Genomic DNA, 23880 nt, shown 5'->3' with positions numbered 1-23880 from the left:
AAAGAACTGTGATCGATTCCTTTATAAAAGGAATTTTAAAAAATTATAAAATTAATAGAACAGCTTTTACAATAACTATCACAAAGTATAAAACACAGAGGGGCTGATCAAAATCCTTTATAAAAAAAGATATTTGATGATTTTCTACAGAAAACTACTATTAAAGGGACATGAAACCAAATTTGTTTCTTTTATGGTTCAGATAGAGCATGCAATTTTAAAGAAATTTCCAATTTACTTCTAGTATCTAATTTGTTTTGTTTTCTTGGTATCCTTTATTGAAAAGGATACCTAGGTAGACTCAGGAGCTAGTGATTGGTGGCTTCACATATATGCCTCATGTTATTGACTCACTTGGTGTTTAGCTAGCTCCCAGTAGTGCATTGCTGATTTTCAACAAAGAATACCAACAAAAGAAAATGAATTAGATAATAGAACTAAATTAGGAAGTTGTTTAAAATTATATTCTCTATCTGAATCATCAAAGAAAAATATTTAGGTTTCATGTTGCGTTAAAGTTTATAGGGGTTTTTGTAGATAAACCAATTACTAAGTTTTTTTTAAAGGATTGTGATTAACCCGAATGTGCCCAAACCAGTAGGTATAAAGTAGAGATGTGGATCTGCTCATAACAAACTCCAGAAGGACATATTAAATATGCCTACAGCAACTATGGATCCACACAATTCAACCATATACTATGAATTCAGCATCCCTATGTTATAACAACATTGTATTCAGTACACAATTCAATACACCCCCCAGTGTTGCTCCATCTTCAAAGCCCATCCACAAGAGGAATGTTTGGAATCAACTCTATACTATTAGACTCAATAACTAATAGACCTTGATACTTTGTCTTCTACAGTTCTTTTTCTTTTTTCTAGAGACTTGAAGCTAGATAACATTTTGTTGGACATGGAGGGGCACATAAAAATAGCTGACTTTGGAATGTGCAAGGAGAACATGTTTGGGGAGGCTAAGACCAGCACTTTCTGTGGAACACCTGATTACATTGCTCCTGAGGTACGCCATTAATTTAAAGAGCCATTGGAATTCTTTCAAGTGAGTTTAGTTGCCTGGGCTTTTTGTAATAGATGCCCTATCAGCACAGAAGTGCTCCGTCAAAAAAGTCACAGAACAAACAGACGTTATTCAATATTAGTTAAAAATATATGAAACTATATTATTTAAAAAGTTAAAATCCTGCTGTTTTTGCTGTAGGATGTCCTTGGTGTACATTTTAACAAAAGGTAGTATAATATACAGGTGAAACTCGAAAATTTGAATATCGTGCAAAAGTTCATTTATTTCACTAATGCAACCTAAAAGGTTAAACTAATATATGAGATAGACTCATTACATGAAAAGCAAGATAGTTCAAGCTGTGATTTGTCATAATTGTGATGATTATGGCTTACAGCTCATGAAAACCCCAAATCCACAATCTCAGAAAATTAGAATATTGTGAAAGGTGCAATATTCTAGGCTCAATGTGTCCCACTCTAATCAGCTAATTAAGCCATAACACCTGCAAAGGGTTCCTGAGCCTTTAAATGGTCTTTCAGTCTGGTTCAGTAGGAATCACAATCATGGGAAAGACTGCTGACCTGACAGTTGTGCAGAAAATCATAATTGACACCCTCCATAAGGAGGGAAAGCCTCAAAAGGTAATTGCAAAATAAGTTGGATGTTCATAAAGTGTTGTATCAAAGCACATTAATAGAAAGTTATGTGGAAGGGAAAAGTGTGGAAGAAAATGGTGCACAAGCAGCAGGGATGACCGCAGCCTGGAGAGGATTGTCAGGAAAAGGCCATTCAAAAGTGTTGGGGACTTTCACAAGGAGTGGACTGAGGCTGGAGTCAGTGCATCAAGAGCCACCACACAAAGACGGATGCTGGACATGGGCTTCAAATGTCGTATTCCTCTTGTCAAGCCACTCCTGAACAACAAACAACGTCAGAAGCGTCTTACCTGGGCTAAAGAAAAACAGACCTGATCTTTTGCTCAGTGGTCCAAAATGATCTTTTCTGATAAGAGCAAATTTTGCATCTCATTTGGAAACCAAGGGCCCAGAGTATAGAGGAAGAATGGAGAGGCACACACTGCAAGATGCAGTGTGAAGTTTCCACAATCTGTGTTGATTTGGGGAGCCATGTCATCTGCTTGTGTTGGTCCACTGTGCTTCATTAAGTCCAGGGTCAATGCAGCCTTCTACCAGGAGATTTTGGAGCACTTCATGCATCCTTCCGCAGACGAGCTCTATGGGGATGCTGACTTCATTTTCCAGCAGGACTTGGCACCTGCCCACACTGCCAAAAGCACCAAAACCTGGTTCAATGACTGTGGGATTACTGTGCTTGATTGGCCAGCAAACTCGCCTGACCTGAACCCCATAGGGAATCTATGGGGCATTGCCAAGAGAAAGATGAGAGACATGAGACCGAACAATGCAGAAGAGCTGAAGGCCGCCATTGAAGCATCCTGGTCTTCCATAACACCTCAGCAGTGCCACAGGCTGATAGCTTCCATGCCACGTCGCATTGAGGCAGTAATTGCTGCAAAAGGGGCCCAAACCAAGTACTGAGTACATACAGTATGCATGCTTATACTTTTCAGAGGTCCGATATTGTTCTATGTACAATCCTTGTTTTATTGATTGCATATAATATTCTAATTTTCTGAGATTGTGGATTTGGGGTTTTCATGAGCTGTAAGCCATAATCATCACAATTATGACAAATCATGGCTTGAACTATCTTGCTTTGCATGTAATGAGTCGCATATATTAGTTTCACCTTTTAGGTTGCATTAGTGAAATAAATGAACTTTTGCACGATATTCTAATTTTTCGAGTTTCACCTGTAATGACATACAAATATTTATTTTTTACTGAAGTAAAAGGCATACATTAAACATTTAAACTAAGAGTTTATGCGCTAATATTTTTATTTATAATCTCTAACATTAATTCTTTAGAATACTCACATTTTTTACACCCTAGAGCAGGGGTGCACGAGTGGCCATTTTGTTACTTATAACCGATTTGCTTGTATTCTGCCTCTGGGCCACCACCAGACTGTTAGATTTTATTGCCTAAAATTGTTGTGCTTAATATTTTTTTTTTAATCCCTCCACTCAAGCTATGACCCAGTGCAGTACTTCTTTGGGCATGTGCCCTTCTGCCAGTATATTATAACGATCCATCAGTTATAGCCTTTGAAGGCTGCAATATACAAAAGTTTAACATTGAGCTCTAACTGGCTGTTCTATGCACCCTGTACATTTCCGATGCCGATCTCTTTACACTGATTATAGCCCTCACACTTAGCGCCCTGTCACCTATGATTTAAAGGGACACTCAAGTTAAAATTAAATTTTCATGATTCAGATAAAGCAGGCAATTTTAAACAACTTTCCTATTTCCTTCCATTTACAAAATATTTTTATATTTACACTTTTTAAATCACCAGCTCCTACTGAGCATGTGCAAAAATTCACGGACTATACAAATATGCATTTGTGATTGGCTGATGGCTGTCACATGATGCAGTGGAAGTGGAAATAGACATAACTTTGAAATTGGTCAGAAAAAAATGTACTTCTCATGTGAAGTTCAGACCAAGGGCTATTGCATTGTCTTTTTATCATGCATTTGTTGATTATGCAAATCTATGTATTTACTGGTCCTTTAATCTTCCAGCTTTTTGATGCCCATCTAACTGGTCATTCTACGTATCACTCTAGAGTTATGCTCCACCATCAATCTCGGTTCCTTCCTTTAGATAACCATGAGTATCTAGTATCTTGTCCTGGCCATTTGAGTCATCAATTTACCGGCCCTTAACCATACCTTAACTTAACTTCAAAGAAATATAAATAAAACACAGATACATAATTTTTGGTATAAAATTTGACCACAGCCTGCTTATTAAATAACACTTATTTAAATATCAAATATAAATTAACCTTGAAAAATACACCATATAACTTCATTTAAATTCAACCAACCCGGTGGTGCTAATCCCATTTTGATTAATTAGACCAGGCCGTAGTTTTGCTTCAACTGGACATAGCAAGAAGCTAAGTCCATTCCTTTTTTATCCTAATAACAAGCTCCAAGGGACCCCATGCTCAGGAAGCTAATTATCTAGCTTTCCCACCCCTTGGGGAGGCTACCAAACAGCTTTGCCTTGGTCGTCCAATTTGAAAATGATGATAACTAACACCCCCGCCCCAGCTGTGACAAAACCACTAAACACCTTAGGGAGGGAGGGAAACTCAACTAACTGGCCGACTTGGTTGTTCAATATTTTTCTAATGGCACCAAATCCCGCTTCCTTTTATACTACCCCTTAAGTGCCACGCCTCTTAAACCCTCCCAGGGGCCTATCCCCCCCCCCAGGTCAAAGGCCCTCTGCGTATGGGGCATAGCTATCCCAATACAATTCCCATGCAGTGCCCTGATAAATAGGTTTTATAACCCCCTAATCTCCTGCTCCTTTTTCTCTTGGCCTCTTCTAGTCTCTTCTAGTTTGCTCATTTTTTTCTTTTTTGCAATTTGTTTTTCAGACAAATGACAAAAAAAATGCACAAGACTTGTGCATTGCTCCACAAATGGGAATGCTTTTAAGAAATGTTTAGAGAAAAATCTCATTTTTAGGGGCTGATTTATCAACCCTCTGTCGGACATGATCTGATCAGTGGATCATGTCTGACAGACATCGCTGAATGCGGAGAGCAATACGCTCTCCGCATTCAGCATTGCACCAGCAGCTCTTGTTAACTGCTGGTGCAACGCCGCCCCCTGCAGATTGGCCGCTAGGGGGTGTCAATCAACCCGATCGTATTCGATTGGGATGATTTCCCAGAATGTCTGTCTGCCGCCTCAGAGCAGGCGGACAGGTTACGGAGCAGCAGTCTTTAGACCGCTGCTTTATAACTGGTGTTTCTGGTGAGCCTGAAGGCTCGCCAGAAACATGGGACCTCAAGCTCCGTACTGAGCATGATAAGTGGGCCCCTTAGAGTTTTTCTGTAAGTAATTCACCATTGTGGCACTTTCTCTTTTATACTTTGTCTGTTTAGGTATAGGGGATAGAATAGAAAAGCTTTAGATAAATGGGTTATAACAGACAGTTCTGGTGCTTCCCAGGGTAGAGATTGGTAGTTGACTTAGGGAGCTCCTGTAGCAGGAACATAGAGTTGCCCTTCAGCAATGTCCCTGATTCACCACTGCTTTCAAAAATAATCCATGTGAGTAGAAGAAGACAAAAAAGTGCCTTTATTATTGTTGTTTATTAATGCTCCTGAATTCATGTAGGTCAAAATAGTGCAGGTGAATGGGAGCCCACTAAGCTTTACCTCTAGAACTATGGACCTTGTTATTGAGATGAACAGTCAATGTTTCAAGCTTTTATGTAGTAATTGCAATCTATATTGTCTATAATTTAGAAATAAGCAAATAGATAGCTAATGTAACAGCACGGGTGGAGATATATACCTCTATCGGGGGTCCAAAAATCCCTGCACCTCCCTGATAGCCGGGTCAACAAATGGATTGGAAAGGCTGATATATCAAAATACTTCCATACATCAGATGGATTAGTATTTCAAATCAGACTTTTCAATAAAGTAGCCCAGAATAATGCAGAAGAAATATCATTACTGTAGGGTTCTGCCTCCAAGTAGGATATAGCAAAAGTGTAACCTATGGACTGCTTCTTAATGTGATTATTTAGCTTAAACATTTCCTGATATTATTCAATTTGATTACTAACCTAAATACTAATGGCCTTTTTTTCTGTCTTTATCAGATTTTGCTGGGACAGAAATATAATTATGCGGTTGACTGGTGGTCGTTTGGCGTGCTGCTATATGAGATGTTGATTGGCCAGTCTCCTTTTCATGGAACTGATGAAGATCAACTGTTCCAGTCTATACGAATGGATGACCCAGTGTATCCTCGTTTTCTCAGCGTGGAAGCAAGAAACATTTTAGTTATGGTAATTTCAATCTTTATTTTAATTAAGGGGACATTAAATTGAAAATAATCCCCCTATAAAGGGCTAGATTACAAGTGAAGCACAATCAATAGCGCAGGGTGTCTATAACAATCCGGTATTACAATTCACTGGTATTTCACTACAATTCACTAAATATTTTAACCAAAGAATCTCACCATGGCCAAAACTTACTTAGCTCACCCTACACTTTAAATGGATAGTGCAAGGAGCACTAATAGGACAATTACTGCACTTGTGTTACAAGTGATGATTAAAGTGTTTCGCCACCTCCCCAATGCCCAAGATCCGAGTTCACTGACGATGTGGGTGGATTTTTGCTCAGACAGAGATTCCTATAGCTTCTTATGAAAGGCATGTCGCCATTCATTGGAACAGAGAGGGTCAGCCCACTTTTTTATGAAATATTGCAGGCGGCATGTATTGGTAAGACAAAAAAAGCCATGCCTTGTGGGTCTGACAAGTATTGAAAAGTAAAAACCACCAACATTCAAATATTTTTTATATCATTTAAACTGTCTCTATATTAAAGGGAGACTGAAATCAAAAATAAACTTTCAAGATTTAGAAAGACAATTTAAAAAATATTTTTATATGCATACTTTTTGTGGCACCTGAGCAAAAGTGCACATTATATATACGTATATGGGGTTTGTGATTGACTGATGGCTGTCACATGATACAGGGGGAGGGATTTGCAAAACTTCTTCTTAAAAAAACCTTTGTGAGTATGTTTGTCATACCTCCCTTAATTGTGGCCACTTAAAACTAGCTGTAAATGAGTTTGTCTAAGCAATCACGTAGATGGTTTAGGCATTTTACAGAAACCCTATTATGCAGAATTTGTTTTTTGTGTTTTCTGTGGAACGTGCAAGCACAATTTTAACACAAAAGAAACAGGTGTTCAATGTCCCTATTCAAGGGACAGTTCACTGTAAAATAGTTTTTTCCCTGACTGTGTTCCCCAAGACTTGTTATACCAGCTGCAGCGTATAAAATGTATGAGAAATTGCTCAGTTATGCTTCTTTTTGCAAAATAAATAACTGGATTTGCTCTTTGAAACCTCAGCCTTTCAAAATAGGCTCGACTTGCTGACAGATCAGATCTCATTATCTTATCACTCGAATGCTTAGTTTTCTTATCTCTGTCTCTGTACAATACTTTGAAAGAACAATTGGAAATTAACATTTTAGAGCTTTATCTCTTCCACCTTCCACTGTGAGTTTTTCAATAACCTATATATACCTAGGTATAGAAAATTTCAGTATAGGTAGGGCTACTTTGTGGCGGTTCTAGACAAATTTTACTGGGGGGGGAGCCAAGGTGGGGCCAGTGTTAAATCAGAGGGGCACATAAAAAAACGGAAACAAAGGATATTTAAACTTTAAATACTTTAATTTTGCTTTACATTAAAATCATACCCTAGCATCATATTGAGTTTTCCGAACATAGGAACAGCATGGAGACAAGCACCTCAAATCTGCTCTTCAGTCTTTACAATTTTTTATAGGCATAAAAAAATTGTCTGTGGGCATACCCACCCATGCAGCCTTCAGAATATTTTTTATGGGCATACAAGAGAGACCTGGAGGTAATTATGTTATACTAATCCACTTCAGGCTTCATAATAGTGGTATAAGGGTATGAATGAATAACCTGTTGGAAATCATATTATAACCCTAAAATATCAGAAGCATCCCAGGCTCAGTTAACTATTTGGCTTCCACAGTGGTTCCATGAATCTAACATTAAAGCGTATCAGTTCTGTTTGGTAGCCAAAGGGTTAAATTGGACATATGCACCCCATCACCCCATGCCTTATATGACATAAACCCCATTAGAGGCTGCAGGGGGCGAGTAAACTGCAGAAGAGAGAATGAGAGAAAATGCAAGTGAAATAGATGAATGAATGGAGACAAAACGTTTGGGAAATTATGCAGACATCATTCTATCCAATAGGTGTTTACACCCCCCCCCCCCTTACCTCTCTTAGCTCTACTGATCTGCCCCAGTTTGGGGGGTCTCTTCTGCTGATTTCCACCAAAAAAGGAACTGGTATCCTGCAGGCAGCAGCTGAATGATATTTGCCCAACCTCGGCATCAGAGCCGTAATGCCCCATATTATCCTCACTGTAGGGCAGAATTTCAGATATTGCTGCAGCAATAGTATATGATCACTGAGAGCCGCTGAATTGTGTGAGGAGATCTGCTGGAAGGTAAATTGCTATCCTTTTGGGTGGTGAAGGGGATCCTCCAGGGGGGTTAACACTGAGTATGGGGGTGGTCCTGGGGGATGGATAATCTGGGGACCTGTAGGGGGTAAATTAGGAGTCCAGCGGCTGGAAGAATGGGGATCTTCAATGGGATAAATCAAAGGTCCTGGGGGAGGGGGATAAGCCAACTTGAGGTCCGGATTCCCAGCTCCTTTTCAAACGATTCTACATCATAACGCAAAACACTGGTAGCCAGTGGCGTCACAAGGGGGGGGGCGGGGGGGGCGGGCCGCACCCGGGTGACACCCTCCAGGGGGTGACACCAAAAAAAAAAAAAAAAAAAAAAAAAATTTTTTTTTTTTTTTTTTTTTTTAATTTTATTGAAATTCAAAGAAATACAATGTTGAGATGCATAGATTTTTTTTTTATTAGAGGGGCTGGCATTTGTGAACATTGGCGGGACTGGGGAAGTTGTAGACACACAATTTTTTTGCCCCTTGAGCCAGTGCTGCAATTTCAACAAATAGTTTTCCCGGCTGCTTTTGCTTGTTTGTACTTTGCTTCTCCCCTGTCCAATTTCGCTATGAATGTTGTGGGCATGCCGTGGGGCTTGCAAAGTTGCACTGCTAGCCTAAACCTGCCTGCCTATCTGTGCTCACTGCTCAGTGACATGTGGAGCAGTGGAGTCACTCACTGCTGTGCTGTCTCTCTAAACGGGAACTGGCAAATCATGAGGGGATGCCTGGCACCTGACCACATGACTGTTTGACACTGTCTTTAAAGTGAAGGAGCCACGTATGATGCCCACCAGACCATTACGGTTACGGTACACTAAGTGCACACTGAACAGGTAGGAGGGCGGGCGGGGGTCTGGGGGTGGGCAGAGTGCAGAGATGATTGTCCATAAGAAGCGGTAGGCACGCGGCTCGGGGCTGTGCACTGACAGACTTGGAACAGAGTCAGAGAGCAGAATTTTCATAGTTTGCTCCTAAACCTTTTCTTTAGTGATTTATTTTTAGAGTGCTCTGTTTATCTTTCATTTGATGGTCTGCTGAGCCAGGGAGCAGCTCTAGGCATGAGCTTCATAATTAATGCAGTGCAGTTTACATATTTTGTAAGTGTGTGTCTGAGTTTTTGTGTGTGTGTGTCTGAGTCTGTTTCCGAGTGTTTGTGTGTGCATCTGAGTATGTTTTTAAGTGTGTCTGAGTGTTTGTATGTGTGTGTGCCTGTGTTTTTGTGTGTGCCTGCTTTCGGGGGGGGGGTGACACCATAACTTACTGCACCAGGTGACACCAACCCTAGTGACGCCACTGCTGGTAGCAGAATGATGACGTCACCCAAGGGGTTCTGACATCAGGAGGCAAGGGCGGAATAACAATGACACTGCAGCAAAACAAGGAACCAACTTCATGGATAAGCTCAGGGGGGTCAAAGGGGGGGGCCAGGGACATTTTTACAGGGGCACTGGCCCCTGTAGACCCCTGTGTAGAGCCGCCACTGTGGCTAAATCAGCTATTTCAAATGCCAATATAAAGGAGCTATTTGTAAACAATTTAATACACTCCAGCAGGTAAAATGGATCACTGGGAACAAATTAAAGGAGAGAAAGTTTTTAGGTAAGCTGTCCCTTTAAAGGGGAAGTTTCAGAAGGAAATTAACACTATCTACTCTTTTTAAGGGCTAGATTATGAGTGGAGCGCTACTTATCACTAACTGCGTTCGACTTTGGCTTTTTGCGTTTATCAGGTACTGTGCATACTACAAGTTGAAAGTAAAAAGTTTTCTAAATGCAGGCAAAAAGCAGAAGATACATTATTGTGACCATATTCTCCCATAGACTTGAATAGAGTGGAAAAACTGGGAAAAAAATCCTTACACTTGCATGCTAACACGCAATTAGCCCCTTATTCTAATAACCCCTAAACTATCACAAAACCCATTGCAAACTGCCCCACTACACTATTAACCCCTAAACCACCACACCCCTATACTGTAAACTGCTCTGCTATTCTATTAACCCTTAAATCACCACACCGTCACATCGCAAACTATCTCCTAACTGCTAACAAACCCCTAACCTAACACCCCCTAAGTTACAAAAAAACTACCATTACATTAAAAAAACTAACATTACATTAAAAAAAACACATACCATTACAGAAAAAAAACTAACATTAACGAAAATATTTTTTTAACAAAAATAAAATATCCACAGTTATGCCAATTCTAAAACTAAAGCTCCCCTTTAAAAAAAAAAGAAAACACCCCCCCCAAAAAAATCTATACTAACGCTAAAAGTTACTATAGCAATAGCCCCTAGAAGGGCTTTTTGTAGCGCATTGCACTAAAGCGATTTAGCTCACAAAAAATTACAACCCCATTATACAATAAAAGTAAAATGGCCTGGCATATAAGATGACATTTCTTACTGAAAAAGAAATTCAAGAGAAGGAAGAAATACACTGAACATATCATGACAGTAAAGAGGTTAATTTAATTTCTGCTGTATCTGAATCATGACAGTTTAAAGTTAGGTGGGCTATCCCTCTGAGCTATCAGCTTAAGATTTTATTGAAACAAACCTCAATTTGAATTTTAAAATCCTTGTCTAAAATATTACACTGTGTGTCCTAATGTCAGCATCAATGTTTATCTTTAATACTAATTTCTCATATACATACTTTCAAAGTATAATACACATTGTAAAAAAATGGCACTTACAAGTTCTGATGAGTGATCAATGACAGAAGTATCAAGCAATTTGATTTGTTAGTGATAGTTTATAATGTATATTTGAATCAGATTGGCTGATGTCATAAATCATGTGATTATGCAAATTCCAATCAAAAGTGGAGGAAAAATTCACTAGTGTGTGGGAGTTTGCGTCATAATTGGTGTGAAAAGTGTTGCGTCAAATATGGCACGAAGTGGAGAGTGGGACTTGTATTACATGGATTAAACATGGTGCACATAGATTTTTCAAAAAACATAAAAAGGAAGTTAGCTATATTATGTTGTGTATTTATTTAATTTTTTTATTAGGTGATATGCTTCACTCTCTCGCAGCATCGAACATAAGATTTCAGTGTTTTCCGATTCCCATTGATTTCTATAGCATTTGCGACCTCAAGGGTGGCGGATTAAAAACTAGGTATGTTTTCGTCGATAAGATGCAAGCGTAACTATTCATTTTTTGATAACATCTTGACAGCTTCAAATTGTGTCGAATAGGAGGGCGAATACACAGAATTACGCTTAAATTCAATGGGTTTTCTATTCGCATCGATCTGCGTCGAATTGAGACCGACAAATTGTATGTTACGTCTCAAAATTCTAATTATTCCGATCTTGATGCTTTGATAACTACGGCGACAACTACGACGCGGAATTCAAGCACATTTTCAGTTGATGCTTTGATAAATAGGCCTCGATGTGTTTACACATTAGTGTAAATAGTTTTAGTCAATTTGTCATATTTTCTGAAACGTTAGCTACACTTAGCATGATATATTGATTAGGCACCTCATCGCGATTAAGGGCTAGATTAACAGTGTAGCGCTAACTGTAGCATGCATGCAATATCGTGGTGTGCGCAACAGAAATAGTGCGTGTATTACAAGTTGAAAGTAAACGCTAACGTAAGAGCACAATTGCGATTTACGCTCTACGGGTTAGAGTGACTTCAGAGCTCGCATAAATGGTAGGGGAAGAGCTGCATTAAACACAGCATAAATGCATAAAGTACAGTTACACTCATATTAACACTGTCGACTGTCTGATAAAAAATTATTTAACAAAAATTGTTAGACAAAAGTTATAAGGGCTCAAAGATATATGGTATGAGGTGTTTAACAAAAAAAGGCTGCAAAGGGCTTTACCATATAGATTTATACATAGACATGTCTAAATATATAATGTATGTACAGATATATTTATATATTTATCTGTGTATATATATATATATATATATATATATATATTAACATACATATATTATTTTATTATTATGGTTATTTGTAGAGCGCCAACAGATTCCACAGCGCTATAAACAAAGGGGGAATACAACAAAACAATTATAGGGATAAAATGGGTAGAGGGCCCTGCCAAGAGTTGCACTGTTGTAGTCAGCTCTTAAGAAGGTGATCTACAAACAGCTGGACTCTTAGGCTTACATGCTAAGGGGGTTCAGGGGATAGCAATGGAGGAGAGGAACTGGTATTAGGAAAGGTTAGCGTAGGTTGTATGCATTCCTGAACAGTAGAGTCTTTAGGGAGCACTTGAAGCTTTCAAAACTAGGGGAGAGTCTTGTGGAGCGAGACAGAGAGTTCCACAAGATGGGAGCCAGTCTGGAGAAGTCTTGTAAACGGGAGTGTGATGAGGTGACAAGAGAGGAGGAGAGTAGGAGGTCATGAGCAGAGCGAAGAGGACGGGAGGGAGAGTATCTGGAGACAAGGTCTGAGATATAGGGGGGAGCAGTGCAGTTGAGGGCTTTGTATGTCAGAATGAGAATTTTGTGTTTGATCCTCGAGGCAAGAGGAAGCCAGTGAAGGGATTGGCAGAGAGGTGCAGCAGATGAAGAGCGACATGTAAGGAAGATGAGTCTGGAAGAAGCATTCATTATGGATTGTAAAGGAGCTAGGCGGCAGGTGGGGAGACCAGAGAGGACAGAGTTGCAGTAATCAAGGCGGGAAAGAATGAGAGAGTGGATTAAAATCTTAGTTATATATACACATATAAACACAAATATACATATGTATACACACACACATACTATATATATATATATATATATAAATATAAATATATATATATATATATATATACTGTATATATTTATAAACACTCACCGGCCACTTTATTAGGTACACCTGTTCAATTGCTTGGTAACACAAATTGCTAATCAGCCAATCACATGGCAGCAACTTGCTGAAATTCAAACCAAGCATTAGAATGGGGAAGAAAGGGGATTTAAGTGTCTTTGAGCATGGCATGGTTGTTGGTGCCAGACGGGCTGTTCTGAGTATTTAAAAAAACTGCTGATCTACTGGGATTTTCACAAACAACTATCTCTAGGCTTTACAGAGAATAGCCCGAAAAAGAGGAAATATCCAGTGAGCAGCAATTGTGTGGACAAAATGCCTTGTTAATGTCAGAGGTTAGAGGAGAATGGGCAGACTGGTTTAAGATGATAGAAACACAACAGTAACTCAAATAACCACTCATTACAACCAAGGTATGCAGAATACCATCTCTGAACGCACAACATGTCGAACCTTGAAGCAGAGGGGCTACAGCACCAGAAGACCAAACTGGGTGCCACTCCTGTCAGCTAAGAACAGGAAAACACAGGGTCACCAATCTTGGACAATAGAAGATTGGAAAAATGTTGCCTGGTCTGATGAGTCTCGATTTCAGCTGCGACATTCAGATGGTAGGGTCAGACTTTGGCGTAAAGCATGGATCCATCCTGTCTTGTATCAACGGTTCAGGTTGGTGGTGGTGGTGTAATGGTGTGGGGGATATTTTCTTGGCACACTTTGGGCCCCTTAGTACCAATTGAGCATCATTTACATGCCACGGCCTACCTGAGTATTGTTGCTGACCATGTCCATCCCTATGACTACAATGTACCCATCTTCGGATGGCTACTTCCAGCAGGATAATGCACCATGTCACAAAGCTCAAATCATCTCAAACTGGTTTCTTGAACATGACAATGAGTTCACTGTACTCCAATGGTCTCCACAGTCACCAGATCTCAATCCAATAGAGCACCTTTGGGATGTGGTGGAATGGGAGATTTGCATCATGGATGTGCACCCGAAAAATCTGAGGCAAGTACATGATGCTATAATGTCAAAATGGACCAAAATCTCTGAAGAATGTTTCCAACACCTTGTTGAATCTATGCCACGAAGATTTAATGCAGATCTGGAGGCAAACGGGGGACCAACCCGGTACTAGCAAGGTGTACCTAATAAAGTGGCCGGGATATATATATATATATATATATATATATATATATATATATATATATATATATATATATATATATATATATATATATATTCAAGCAATTTCCAGCTCAGCCCACCAAGAGGCAACTGCCTGGGTGCAAATATAAGCAATATGAGTAAACAAAGTCAGATGCACTCTCAGGTCTTTTCAATAGAACCCCGAAAACGTTCCATTAAAGAATCTATTGAAAAGACCTGAGAGTGCATCTGACTTTATATGTTTGTGTGTGCGCTTTGAAAAAAGCATATTTATTCAATATTAATATTTAATAATGGTTTTAACTGTGTATGTACTGTAGATATTTCACATTCCAAGTATTTTTAAATAGATATTCATATATATATATATATATATATATATATATATATATATATATATATATATATATATAGTATATATATATATATGTTGATTTAGATATCAAAATAACAAGAGTATTGCATTGAGCAATGATGCTTTTTTATCGGACTAACTATACATTTATAAGTTGACAAGCTTTCGGAAGAGTTCCTTCCTTTATCAAGTCTGAAGCAATACTGACCAATTCAATGGAATTTACAGATTATATCTTAAAACACAGACTAGCTAAGAAGACAGAAAGTGCAGGGAAAGGAGGAGGTGTCATAAAAATCATGAGGGGGGGTTAGGTAACAGGCAGACAGTGTCCAGTATAGGAGAACAGACAGGGGAAATATATAGCTTTACATAGAGCATATACTGACATAAAGTTACATATCAACATTGAATCAATATCTATAAAGATGTGAAATTGTATATACAGGGGGAATACAAAAGTTAAAAAAAGACAAAAGTGTGGACATAGACTTACCTGTGTACCCATGTATAAAGAATGTAGAATATACAATGTAGTTGACTAAATGAAAGTACATTACAAAATATTTTGATAATGTCTGAATTTAGTCCAGAATTAAACAAGTTGAAGTGCATTATCATTTTTATTTCAAAGGTTTTTCTGAGCCTGCTGTATTTAGACCTGAGTTTCTCCTCCTATTTTTATCCCTTGACCTACTTCTGGGGAATTTTTGCCATATATAAACCTTATTTTGGGAATAATCCTGTTGGTCTCGCATTAATTTTTCATTTTTCGTCTCTCTATTAGTTCTTTCTTTAATGAGGCTATGGTTTCTTTAAGTATACTATCGTAGTCTTTATATTTTGCCTCAGTGATATGTGCATCCAATTCCAATTTCCATGGGGTTTTTGAAGTTGCCTCTGAGAATTTTGATTTTGAGGTTTTGGATGGAGTGGTCAGGTTGGGTGAAATGGTGACCAACAGGGGTGCAGTATTTTGTTTCACAGTGGTTTTTGATTGAGTGTCTGTGTAAGTTCATCCGAAGGTGCAGTTTGTGGCTTGTTTCTCCAATATAGCATCCCACTTCACATGCAGTGCAATGTATCATGTATACCACATTTGCAGATATACATGAATATGCCCCTTTAATGTTATAGGATTTATTATTGTGATTTGGTGTGCTGCTTTCACAAACGGGTTGACACAGTTTGCAGAGAGCTTTATAGCAGCATTTGGTTCCATTGTGAGTGTTCTTTTTCTCAAGGGGTAGCTTCCTATGTACCAGTTCTGCTTTAGGTTAGGTGGTTGTCTGTATGCCAGGATTGGGGGTTTTGGAAACATTTTTTTGAGTGTGGGATCCTCTAAGAGTAGTGGCTGTAAGTCTTTTATGATTTGTCGTATCCCTTCCACAGCAGGGTTGTATTTGACTACTAGTGTGATACGTGATATGTTTTTCTTCTCCCAGTATTGTAGTAAGTGTTCACGTGGAGATTGAGGGCAGAGTTAATTTTTTTATTTATATTCCTTGTTTTGTAACCTTTTTCTTTGAATGATTGGGACAGTGTGATGAGGTGTTTGTCACGGTCCTTGGTATCTGAGCAAATTCTGTGGTATCTTATAGCCTGACTGTAGATTATGGATTTTTTAATGTGATTGGGTTGGGAGCTGGAGCTGTGGAGGTAGCTGCATCTATCTGTTGGTTTCCTGTATAGAGATGAGTGCAGTTTGCCATTTGTGATGGATATTGTTGTATCCAGGAAGCTGACACAGTCTCTAGAAAAGTTAATTTTAAGCTTGATTGATGCATGAAATAGATTAAATGATTTATGAAAATGTTCAAGGTTTTTATCTCTTTCTGTCCATATGATGAAAATATCATCTATGTAGCGAAAGTATTTGAAGGGTTTGTGAGGGTGTCCCCTCTGGTCTGTACTGGGTAAAACATTGACTTAGGTCTAAAGCCCCATGTGAATTTATTTCCAATGTTTGTGTTAGTCCCTCTCTTTCGAGGCTAGCCAGATTTTCAATATCTTGTAATTCAGAGATATCCAAAGACTACTGTCAAAACAGTCTGTTTGTTGATTTTTAAAATGTTTCTTAAGTGTCATATTCCGAATTAACCTATTGACATCTACCAATGTCTGGAATAAATTGAACTTGCTCGTAGGCACAAAACCCAATCCATAACTCAAAACTTTAAGTTCACTTTCGTTTAGTGCTGTATTTAGACCTGAGTTTCTCCTCATATTTTTATCCCTTGACCTACTTCTGGGGAATCTTTGCCATATATAAACCCTATTTTGGGAATAATCCTATTGGTCTCGCATGAATTTTTCATGTCTCGTCTCTCTATTAGTTCTTTCTTTAATGAGGCTATGGTTTCTTTAAGTATACTATCGTAGTCCTTATATTTTGCCTCAGTGATATGTGCATCCAATTCTGTCTGTAACTTTTTGATCTCTACCCTAACTCCCAAGAGTTGGGAATCTTTGTATTCTATAATTAGTTGCATGAGTTTAAATGAACATTCTGACAAATTGTTGTTCCATTTGTCTATAAAGGTTTTATCCTCAATTTGAAAAGTAGGAAAATTTTTTAGCCGAAGGCCACGAGGGACAATTTTCAAATGGATATACCTTTCTAATGTCCATTTATGCCATTTTAATTTGGTTTCCTTTTTCATCAACACTTCCAGTGTCTGAAAACGGCCACCCAGAAAACTTGTAACTAGGGTTTCATTAAATATCTGTTCAAAATCATTCTCCAGTTGGTCCAATTCAGCCATTGAAATTTGTGAATAATAAAGGTTGCTGGACTCTCCATTACTGATGGAAGCCTCAATTTCACAATATGGTATATTATAATAAGTATAAAAATATACTACTATATGCTGTCCTATCAACTAAGAGAACAATGCAACAATTATCATATACAAATGACTTTCTAGTATTAAGTTCTCATATATTCTAGAACTATAGGTAATTCCCAATGACATATGTGTTGTAGACAGAGCACGAACAATCTCTAATGAGTGGTTAGATATATTATATTCGGTAAGCAGAGTCTTAAAGGGACTTTCAAAAAAGTTTTCCAAACCCAATACAATACAACCTAAAATCTCTAAGTTGTAAACCAGTGTCTATTTTTCTTTAGCAACCTATAAAAGTTTTCCAATTCCTATACAATACAACCTAATATCTCTAAGTTGTAAACCAGTGTCTATTCTTTTGCAACCTGTAAATGTTTATATAGTTTTAAATGTGCCTACCTCTGGAATTTAACTTTTTTGGTTACCAACTAAAGTATGTTGTTTGTAATACAATGCTTCAAGTAAGTACAAACTGAGGAGCTATAATACGCATAAAGGCAACTAAATGAACAAATACTGTTAAATACCATATAGAATTGACTTACATTAAATTGTAATATATTCAAGAGGTATGGATACTTCTTAAAAATAAATAAGCTGTAACTACTGCGAGATAACACACTAATGGGTGATTAAATAGATAATATTGTTTAAGTGTGAGCTAGAATAAACCTGGCTGACCCAATATAATATAGCATAGTATGACTGAGTTCTAAACCAATGTCTTACTGTCTCATTTAACACCCTGTAAATTATTTATATATATATAATTATTTTCAGAGAAATATGCGTAATTGATGACTATACATAATTAATTTGAAAGAAAAAAATATATATAAAAATATATAGATCCAAGGCCATCAAACACATGTATATCTTAAACTTAACGAAAATTGCCATTTACTAATTTATCATACTATAATAAAAGGGTATTGACGGGTATTAACATTATACACAGATATATTTACCCTGTATACAGTGGGGCAAAAAAGTATTTAGTCAGCCACCAATTATGCAAGTTCTCCCGCTTAAGAAGATGAGAGAGGCCTGTAATTTTCATCATAGGTATACCTCAACTATGAGAGACAAAATGTGGAAACAAATCCAGACAATCACATTGTCTTATTTGGAAAGAATTTATTTGCATATTATGGTGGAAAATAAGTATTTGGTCACCTACAAACAAGCAAGATTTCTGTCTCTCACAGACCTGTATCTTCTTCTTTAAGAGGATCCTCTGTCCTCCACTCATTACCTGTATTAATGGCACCTGTTTGAACTTGTTATCACTATAAAAGACACCTGTCCACAACCTCAAACAGTTGAAAATGGAAGAAATACAAGACCACTGATAATCTCCCTCGATCTGGGGCTCCACGCAAGATCTCACCCCGTGGAGTCAAAATGATCACAAGAACGGTGAGCAAACATCCCAGAACCACATGGGGGGACCTAGTAAATGACCTGCAGAGAGCTGGGACCAACGTAACAAAGACTACTATCAGTAACACACGACACCGCCAGGGACTCAGATCCTGCAGTGCCATACAGGTCCCCCTGCTTAAGCCAATACATGTCCGGGCCCGTCTGAAGTATGCTAGAGAGCATTTGAATGATCCAGAAGTGGATTGGGAGAATGTCATATGGTCAGATGAAACCAAAGTAGAACTGTTTGGTAGAAACACAACTCGTTGTGTTTGGAGGAGAGAGAATGCTGAGTTGCAACGAAAGAACACCATACCTACTGTGAAGCATGGGGGTGGCAACATCATGCTTTGGGGCTGTTTCTCTGCAAAGGGAACAGGACGACTGATCCGTGTACATGAAAGAATGAATGGGGCCATGTATCGTGAGATTTTGAGTGCAAACCTCCTTCCATCAGCAAGGGCATTGAAGATGAAACGTGGCTGGGTCTTTCAGCATGACAATGATCCCAAACACACCGCCCCGGCAACGAAGGTGTGGCTTCGTAAGAAACATTTCAAGGTCCTGGAGTGGCCTAGCTAGTTTCCAGATCTCAACCCCATAGAAAACCTTTGGAGGGAGTTGAAAGTCTGTGTTGCCCAGCGACAGCCCCAAAACATCACTGCTCTAGAGGAGATCTGCATGCAGGAATGGGCCAACATACCAGCAACAGTGTGTGACAACCTTGTGAAGACTTACAGAAAACGTTTGACCTCTGTCATTGCCAACAAAGGATATATAACAAAGTATTGAGATGAACTTTTGATATTGACCAAATACTTATTTTCCACCATAATATGCAAATAAGTTATTTCCAAATCAGACAATGTGATTGTCTGGATTTGTTTCCACATTTTGTCTCTCATAGTTGAGGTATACCTATGATGAAAATTACAGGCCTCTCTCATCTTCTTAAGTGGGAGAACTTGCACTATTGGTGGCTGACGAAATACTTTTTTGCCCCACTGTATATGTTTCCAGATCTAGCACTAATAGTACTGCTACTTTATTTATTTGTTATGTTTATAAATATATACTTTTAAAACAGTAAAGATATTTTGCTGGAACAAGGTCATTAGATGATCAATAATGAATAAAACTCATTGTCATCGGTAAGAGCATATATATCTTCCTGCTAGTATATATAAAAAAACAATACAAACAAAACAGATGTCATACCCTTTTTGATGTGAAAGCTGAAATCTCACGAATAATAGGGGTTAAGGCAAAATCAAACATGAAAATACGAAAATACAAAACATATAATATGTAAGATATGCAGGTATTAATAAGAGTCAAGTCCGTCCCAAAAGCTTATAGAAAAGTCTAATAGATTATCCGCCACATTGAAGGGGATTGCTTTAGGTAATCAGAAGTAACCAAATGGTATGAATCATACGGTATATATATATGAGAGTAGGAAGAAGCAGGGTGGCGCAGAGAACCCAAGCTAGAGAACACGATAAATATAATACACAGAGATATTGTGACAATATACGGTTAGAACAATACAAATAGTAGTAAAAATAAAATAAAAATGGAAATGGAATGATCGAGAGCACATCAAATGTAGAGAACACAGTCTTCAAACGATAATCCCCTATTGGATGTACACTTACTTCAAAGAACCTCAATCAAATGAGGTAAGAATGTAGCACTTTCATAGATGGGCAAGGCACCTCCTGTAGAATAGATGTAGAACGATAAACTGGGTCTCCCAGTATGTAGCCTTCTTTGTCTTGGAATACTGATAGTAGAACCCTCCAAGAATCCTCATGCTCTCTTTAGTGAGTAGTAACTTCCAATTCCAGTATAGGTGTCATATAAGGAGAACCAGAAAAGCATACATAGTGTAAAATTGCTTTAATTGAACATAAACTGACACACAATAAGTTACATTCACATAAAAAACCTCAACTAATGAGGTATGATGAAAGCACATAGAAGTAGTAAAACTGTAGCCCAGAAGTCCAATAAGCATCCGTGGTAGGGATAACAGTTCAAAAGACAATAATCACAGGCTCCAGAGTCACAGAGGCACAAAATAATTCATAAACAGGTCATGTACCTTCCTTAAATATCTTACGCGTTTCGAAGGGTAGAAAAGTTTAGATTCCCTTCTTCATCAGAGATGCGGACTATTACTAGACTCACCTATAAATAGTGCCCAAAAGTAGCTACATTCAATTTGTGAATCCACCGCGAGAGGTTTGACACGCACGCCAGCATTTCCGAGGTCCGTGACACGCAAGGCGTATTTCCGGACATGCGCATAATACAGGACCTCCTTCTCAGGATCGAAGGTTGTCATAGATACAGACAACAAAGCTCCCGTAAAGAAGGAAACAGCGGCTATGCCCGCTATGCGTGTCAACACCAAACGGGGCATATTATAATATAACACATGTAAAATAAAAACCTTAATAGAGACTCGTGCACATTAACTAAAATATATATTGCACATCATGTTGTAAACAAATATTAATTAAAATACATAAATCCTAATATATGGCAAGACATATATTTATATATTTTATAAATATATCATAAAAAGGTTTTCCACTATATAAAAACCTATTTAAATACATAATAAAAAGCATCATAAAAAACATATATTTAAAAACATCATAAAAAGGCAAAATTAGGTGCATAAAACATATATATATATATATAGATATATATTAGATGATATACATCAACATATTATATGTAAAACATAGAGCACACCCACTATTATAGGACATATACGTCCTATTCTCTCTTATGAAACTAAGGAAGAGGGATGGCAATAAAAAAATGGGGAGAAGGGGAAAACAAAGATCAGCTAAGGGAAAAGAAACATGAAAGAGGCAGAAAGTAATACTTTATATTTCTAAAAGGTAATGTAAAGTTTAGATAAATACCCCAATATGTTATATAAACCTTATAAAACTAATTATAAATCCAAAGTTAGGATCAAATAGAGATATCAACAAATGGGGAGAAGTAAATACACCCAATTAAATTATTGTTGGTCTATAAAAAAGCAGCAATGTCTATATCCACATTTAGTCCAGCTGGGACCCTAGTGTTGAATGCATGGATCCAATACGTCTCTTTCTGTCTAAGGAGAGTTTCCCTATTACCACCCCTGATTCCTACATTAACATGCTCTAGGATCGTACCCCTTAGGCATTCAGGGTCCTCGTGGTGTATCTGTCTATAGTGTTCAGACAAATTGTGAGATTTGGGCTACAATTGATATAACAGCCCTGTACACAAACATTCCACATAAGTTGGGGATTGAAGCAGTAGGATATTGGCTAGATACTTCTACCAATTTGTCATTAAATAAACAAAAATTTCTGAAAGAAGCAATTGAATTTATTTTGGAAAAAAACTATTTCTTATTTGAAAATGACTACTATGTACAGGTTGGCGGAACAGCTATGGGCACTAAATTTGCCCCTAGCTACGCCAACCTGTATATGGGATATTGGGAGGAAAAACATGTATGGCAAAATAACCCTTTCTATGACAATGTTGTAATCTGGCTAAGATTCATTGATGATATTGTTTTGATATGGAAGGGAGGGGAAGACTCTCTGGTCCAATTCTTCAAATATCTCAATGTTAATGACATGAATCTTAAGTTCACTGAAAAACATAGCAAAGAGGAAATAGAATTTTTGGACCTTACCCTATTTCATCAAAATGGTACCATAAAAACACGACTATTTACAAAGGAAACAGACAGTAATGGATACATTCATGCCTCTAGTGGCCACCATATGTCCTGGATAAAGAATATCCCGGTGGGACAAATGGAAAGAATAAGAAGAAATTGTACCAATTATGAAGATTATACAATAGAAGCAGACAAATTGGCCAAAAAATTCCTGGAAAAAGGATATAAGATGAAATGGATTGAAAAGGCTTATAATAGGGTAGAAGATAAATTTAAGCCTAAAGATACGCCTGGTTCTCTAATACCAGATAAAGAGAAAGAATCTGGAGATAACAAAACTTGTTTTATATCTACTTACAATGAAGGATCTGAAGGTATTAAACAGATTTTTAAAAAGCATTGGTATATCCTTCAGAAGGATGATTTATTGAGAGACAAAATAGGGACCAGACCGAACTGTATCTTTAGGAGGAATACAAACTTAAAATCTATTATAGCACCTAGTCAATTGAAAGATATGAAAAGAAAGGAGAATTGGCTAAATAAAGAATCTGTAGGATTCTATAGATGCAACAGATTGAACTGTGTATCATGTGATAGGATGTATCATGGTAAAAAACCTACGAAATGCATCAATTCAACTTCAAATGGGAAAGAATGCAGGATTAATAGTCTGGTCAACTGTAAAACTACATATGTAGTATATCTATTACAATGTAGTTGTAATCTTCAGTATATAGGGAGAACTACTAGACCATACAAAAAAAGGCTCTATGAGCATGTTACGAATATTAAAGAAGGTCTGAAATCTCACAATTTGTCTGAACACTATAGACAGATACACCACGAGAACCCTGAATGCCTAAGGGGTACGATCCTAGAGCATGTTAATGTAGGAATCAGGGGTGGTAATAGGGAAACCCTCCTTAGACAGAGAGAGACGTATTGGATCCATGCATTCAACACTAGGGTCCCAGCTGGACTAAATGTGGATATAGACATTGCTGCTTTTTTATAGACCAACAATAATTTAATTGGGTGTATTTACATCTCCCCATTTGTTGATATCTCTATTTGATCCTAACTTTGGATTTATAATTAGTTTTATAAGGTTTATATAACATATTGGGGTATTTATCTAAACTTTACATTACCTTTTAGAAATATAAAGTATTACTTTCTGCCTCTTTCATGTTTCTTTTCCCTTAGCTGATCTTTGTTTTCCCCTTCTCCCCATTTTTTTATTGCCATCCCTCTTCCTTAGTTTCATAAGAGAGAATAGGACGTATATGTCCTATAATAGTGGGTGTGCTC

At 37.7% G+C, this 23880-nt stretch overlaps 1 protein-coding gene across 3 annotated transcripts in view; it reads left to right on the top strand.

Annotated features, from left to right (window-relative positions):
- Positions 1-23880, top strand: part of PRKCQ (protein kinase C theta) — a 156040-nt gene that overhangs the window by 112637 nt on the left and 19523 nt on the right. For all 3 annotated transcript variants that reach the window (XM_053716425.1, XM_053716424.1, XM_053716426.1), the window contains 2 exons: positions 888-1026; positions 5815-6003. In XM_053716425.1, the coding sequence (XP_053572400.1) occupies positions 888-1026; positions 5815-6003 (328 nt within the window). The remainder of the gene's footprint in view (positions 1-887; positions 1027-5814; positions 6004-23880) is intronic.

Source organism: Bombina bombina, chromosome 6 (genome assembly GCF_027579735.1).
Source record: "Bombina bombina isolate aBomBom1 chromosome 6, aBomBom1.pri, whole genome shotgun sequence".
Classification (NCBI taxonomy): domain Eukaryota; kingdom Metazoa; phylum Chordata; class Amphibia; order Anura; family Bombinatoridae; genus Bombina; species Bombina bombina.
Note: the sequence above shows the minus strand (reverse complement) of the source record. Positions and strands in the feature narration are given on the sequence as shown.